This window comes from Hibiscus syriacus, unplaced genomic scaffold (assembly GCF_006381635.1).
Source record: "Hibiscus syriacus cultivar Baekdansim isolate YM2019G1 unplaced genomic scaffold, ASM638163v2 tig00110528_pilon, whole genome shotgun sequence".
NCBI classification, from domain to species: domain Eukaryota; kingdom Viridiplantae; phylum Streptophyta; class Magnoliopsida; order Malvales; family Malvaceae; genus Hibiscus; species Hibiscus syriacus.
In genome coordinates, this window is record NW_024062770.1 from 1,799,357 (window position 1) to 1,804,956 (window position 5,600).

General features: G+C 32.4%; 1 protein-coding gene across 1 annotated transcript; it reads left to right on the plus strand.

Moving 5' to 3' along the window:
• Window positions 1-592: 592 nt before the first annotated feature.
• LOC120130183 (chaperone protein dnaJ 10-like) lies at window positions 593-2,536 on the plus strand. The gene is made up of 7 exons (XM_039147490.1): window positions 593-637; window positions 707-863; window positions 1,195-1,353; window positions 1,446-1,624; window positions 1,785-1,862; window positions 2,153-2,296; window positions 2,459-2,536. The coding sequence occupies exons 1-7, from the start codon at window positions 593-595 to the stop codon at window positions 2,534-2,536; spliced, it is 840 nt and encodes a 279-aa protein (XP_039003421.1).
• The last annotated feature ends 3,064 nt before the right edge of the window (window positions 2,537-5,600 follow it).

Consider the following 5,600-nt stretch of genomic DNA (forward strand, 5'->3'; position numbering starts at 1 on the left):
TTGAGCTTGTTAGTTATGTTCACTGTGAAACGTTCACTATTTACAATTTGATAATTAGTTTTATGCTTAATTAGAAAGCTGACAACTAGCTCTGTAAGTCAACCAGTTGAATCCTAGACACCAGAAAATGCTTAACCCTAAGTATACTTATTTTATCCCTTTACTAACAGTTGCATAATCATGTTTAGAACTTCGTTTTTGCTTTTCTGTAACTTAAGTTAAACATTGGTTCATAATACCAGTAACATGACCTTGTAACTATATATACTTTTTGCTATTTTTTTGTTGAGCATCCAAATCGGTTCTATTCGTTATAGAGACTGTCCTAGTCTTCTAATTAGTCTTTTGGTTTTCAGGGACACCATGCTTGATCCAACAGCAGTCTTTTCTCTTCTATTTGGAAGTAAATTATTTGAGGACTACATAGGACATGTTGCTGTTGCATCAATGACTTCTTCAGAACTACCCAATGAAGCAGACAATCCTGAAAAACTGAATGATAAGTTGAAGGCAAGTACGCTCCTAAGTTAAACTAATCCCTTAACTTCCAATCTATAAAAGTGCGGTCAGTTCTTATCATACATCGAATCAGATGAATTTGTGTCTTCCTTCTTTGACATGGCCAAAACTGATTAAAGTATTCAGTGTTATAGAATAATCTGGTTCCTTTAGTTTCTTATAACAGATTTTCTATGATTCATGAAAGCAGTTTTGTTGTGCAACCTTGAATGCAGGCTATTCAAAAAGAAGAGAGGAAAAATTAGCACGGTCATTAAGAGATCTTCTTAACCAATATGTCCGAGGTGATAAAGATGGATTCTTGCAACATGCAGAATCGGAAGCCAGACGTCTGGCTAATACTGGTAAAATGAGTTACATAAGCATTTCTAGGTTCCTTTTTTTTTTTTTTTTTGCATATGTAGACATTACTGGTAATTGGAGACTTCTTCTGTTCCAACTAAGTGTGTTAGTAGCATGTATACATGTAGTGTATGAAAATTTATTTCGTTCGTAGCATTATTTGTGGAGGTAGCAATCAATCGGCATAAACCAGGGCGTACCTTGTCAGTGTGTCATAATCCTCTGGCAGACTACGGTTCAATGAATGTAACTCCAGAAGATTAACCCAACCTTCGGGTAGTTCTCTGGAGTAAATTTTGATCCAAGTAATCTCTATTGGATTGAATTTTGCAGCTTTCGGAGTTGATATACTACACACTATTGGCTATGTATACTCAAGACAGGCAGCACAAGAGCTTGGAAAGAAAGCAATTTATCTTGGTGTACCATTTTTGGCCGAGTGGGTTCGCCACAAGGGACATTTCTGGAAGTCACAGATTACTGCAGCAAAAGGCAAGTTATAAAATCTATAAGCACCCTTTCCGAGTTTCGTCCTTCAACTCTTGAAAAGTATCTGCCACTGACATGGTTAGAAATAACTCCAGGTGCTTTTCAGTTACTGCAACTTCAAGAAGATATGCGCAGACAATTCAAAATGGATGGCAGTGGCCCTGAAAATGATGTTGAATCACATTTAAGATTAAATAAAGAAACTTTGATGAACTCTTTATGGAAATTGAATGTCATGGATATTGAAGTAACCCTTGTACATGTGTGCCAAATGGTGAGTTTCTCTGTATCTTAGTCACTTTGGTACTTGGTTTGTATTGTAGAAATTCATTTAGTTGAATGTCTAAGGAAACTATAGGTTAGGAAAGGATCCTTGTTTCAATTGTACTTTTAAATTTACGGATTCTCTGATAGTTCAGTCGATCGGCTTACAGGTGCTGCGGGAAAATAATGTGAAGAAGGAGGAACTCAAAGCCAGAGCTCTGGCTCTGAAAATTCTTGGGAAGGTATTTCAGTATAATAGTCATTAAATGAGCACATTTAAATTTCGTCAATATGAGTCTAACTTGTTATTTGTTGCATTCTTTATGATTGTTGAAGCTAAGGAACAGATGAAACTAGTAGTATAGTTATATATAGGCCCATGAGTTGCATATGCCGTACTGCAGACAAGAAAAAAATCATATTTTATGCTGTACAGTAAGCTAAATGAACTCAAAATGAACTAATGAAGTGCTTCATTAGTTTAAATGAAAAATAGGAAGAAATCAAAGGATATTTATGCTATGGAACATAGTTTCACCAGGAACAAGAAGCTCAAAATGGTGGTACATCACGGAGGAAAAAGGTTGCTGAAATAGATGATGATGATGGAAGCAGTTCCGAGAGCAGCAGTGAAGACAAGTCGCCAAGAACACTTTCGTATCGAACTCCTTTTCTCACTCAGGCATGTTAGAAATTCTTCAGGCCTAATATGCATAAATCGCGTACGAGATTTTATTTAATTATGAAACAGATGCATGATAATTGCACATGATACATAAGTAAAACTGCATGCATGATAACAGCATATGAACTCCATATTTATGAGTTGTGGATTCTGTGATAGGGTATTGGGAGACTCTTCAGATGCCTGTGTAACCCAGCCTTTGATGTGATGATGATGAATTGTGTTCAAAAGCAATGATTGCAGGAGACATGTAAATTAGCATTATTGAACATTGGCACTCAAAAAATGTCCCTTTTCTTGCAATACAAAAACTTTGTTCATGACTGATGGTTTATTTCATGCCTCAAAACATCAATACACTCAGCTCACAAATTTACATACCTTATTTTTCCTAAAACTACAAAGGTATGCCAGTCAAGCGCATTTCATCATATCATAGGATGGTGCTTGGGGGCTAGATGAACATCTACAAGAGATGAGATAAAAGCTATTGATTTTTATAATTAAAAATTTGAAAAAACCTTAGAATCAGAAATGGACTTATTCAGTGAAATATTACTTAAAATTTCATTAGGAAATGACCATGGGCAGGAATCATTTAGGGATGTGTAGCTTCTATAGTACTTGTGGTAAACGTCGTGCGATACTAGCAACTTCCATTAATTTTTTTATTCAAACTGTGATTAAGGTTGTTCACTTTCATTGAATTTTTTCTTTAAAAACTTGACCAAAGTCGTCATCTTATTACAGCGACTTCTATGAATTTTTTTTTATTTTCATAAATCAAGTCATTAATTTTCAAGTTCCAACCTTAAACTCATCATTTTATTTATTATATAGTCAACTTTAATATAAATTTCATTTTTTCTTATATTTTTAATTTCCCTTTACTTTGATCCTAAAAATTATAAAAATTAAAGCAAAGTCCCTGAAGGATGAGGATAAATTTGACAACATCATTGACAGTTACTAGCGACTTTGTTCTATTTTTTTTATTTTAATTTTTTTTTTGAAATTTTAGAACCAAATTGCAAGAAATAAGTAAAGGACTAAATAGGAATTCAGAACATAATTGATAGTTGAACCTACTTCATAAACATTTCCTTACCTCTAAGGAAGAAACTATTTACTCCTACTATTCGATTTTTTACTCTGTTTGATATCTCCTTAAATGCCCCCCCCCCCCCATCTAAAGTAATGATCGTGAGATAATTTTAGGTTTGTCGACGTTAGAGTTTAACCAAAAAAAAAGTTGATTCAAACTGATTGAAAAAAGTAAAAACTTAGTTGGATTAAAAGTAGAAAGTTATTTTTACGTTGAAATCTTTACATAAAGCCCTGGGAACTCGACTTAATTTAAGTAGCATTTTTCATCCTGAGACGAATGGACAACGAAGTGAACTATTCAAATTCTAGAAGATATGTTAAGGCATGTGTAATTGAATTTAAATGTTTGTAGGGAAAGTATTACCTTTTAGCAGAGTTGGCTTATAACAACAATTCAAGCAAGTATCAATGGCTGCTTATGAAGCCTTATATGGAGAAAGTGCGAACTTTTATCAAGATGGCTGCTTATGAAGCCTTATATGGAGAAAGTGTCGAACTTTTTTGAATTTGTACGAGTTTAAGGATCGAGACATCGTCGGCCCTGATATGATCAAGGAAGTTGAATATAAGGTAAAGATTATTCAAGATAATCTTAAGATTGTTGTTGATCGACAAATCGTACTCGGACTTGAAAGAAAAAGATAAGAGTATCAAGTTGGTGGTGATAAGTATTTCTCAAAGTATCACCTTGGAAAAAGGTACTATGACTTGGACGAAAAGGAAACTGAGCCCAAGATTTATTGGTGCTCATAAAATCGTGAAAAGAGTCAGTCCGGTGGCCTATCAACTAACGCTACCTTTGGAAATGGATAAGATTCATAATATATTTCATATATCGATACTTTGAAGATATCGTTTAGATCTTTTACATGTTATTGTATTGTAAAATATGAAGATTCAATCGGATTTGACATACGAAGAAGAATTGGTAAAGATATTAGAGTATGGAGTCAAAGAAATAAGGAATAAGATCATACCTCGTATTAAAGTACTTTGGAGAAATCATAAAATCGCAGAAGCTATTTGGGAAACAGAAGAAGAAATGAAAAGGTTGTATCCTCATCTATTTAAATCAAGTATGTACTGAATATTCAAGGAAAATTTTTCTTCACGGGTAGAATTGTAATAACCCAAAATTTTGGCTAGTGACGAAAATGAATAAATTGAAAGTTTAGTGGTCAAAATATAAATTAGAAAAAGTTTAGGGACTAAATTGTAATTTTTAAAATTTATGTATTTTAGTTCAGTAAATGAATATTTTATCTCGAGAATGGTATTTTTCTGATGCTCAGATTTTGAAAACGGAGTTTGTATTAAAAGCTATAAAGTATAAAGTTTAAGAAAAATTCTAATAATCGGATCGAATCAAATTTTTGAGATATTTTGAATGATGATAAGGGAAAGTTATTAATGTCATTTACATGCCTTAAAATTGTAGGATTTAATATGAATCATTGGATTTAAGTTGATTTTCCATGTTAAATTAGGATCGTTTGATGAAAAATGGCAGGATTGTAATTTTAGAAAAGTAGAAGGGAAAATTGGAAATTAACAATTTTTTGGTTAATATTTGACCTTTGGATGAATAAAAAGGACATGTGGATTGGTAATAAACATGAGATTATAAGGATTATTTAGTCATTTGACATTAAATAAATTTTTAATTCATTTTAGCTTTTAAAACATGACAAATGGCCAGCATTAAAAAGGAAAAAAAAGTTTCAAGAACTCTCCCAAAGTTTGCTGCTGCCGTGGGTTATTTGGAGCATTGGTATATTTTTAAATTTCATTTTTAAGATTTTTAAGTTGGATTTAAGGTTTAGACATGAAATCCAATTTTATTCTCCATTAAATTCTCTATAACTTGGTACTGTTTTTTTCATGGTTTTGATTAGTATATGTTGGATTATGAAAGGTTTGATGTTGTTTTATTATTTATATATTTGATTGAAGTTGAAAATCAATTGTTAAAGCTATAGGAACCTATTTGGCTATTATGGAAAAGTTTAGAGTTTTATATAGAATTTGGAAATTCGTATTGAATTTGATGTGATTAATTATAATTGCATGGAAATAATGTTTGGAAGTTGAATTCATGCCTGAATTAAGTTGAAAATAATGTCTAAAGTGACTCTTGGTATTCGGCCTAAGGGAAATAAATAGGAAAAAAATTGTGAAAAAATATTTTATGGTT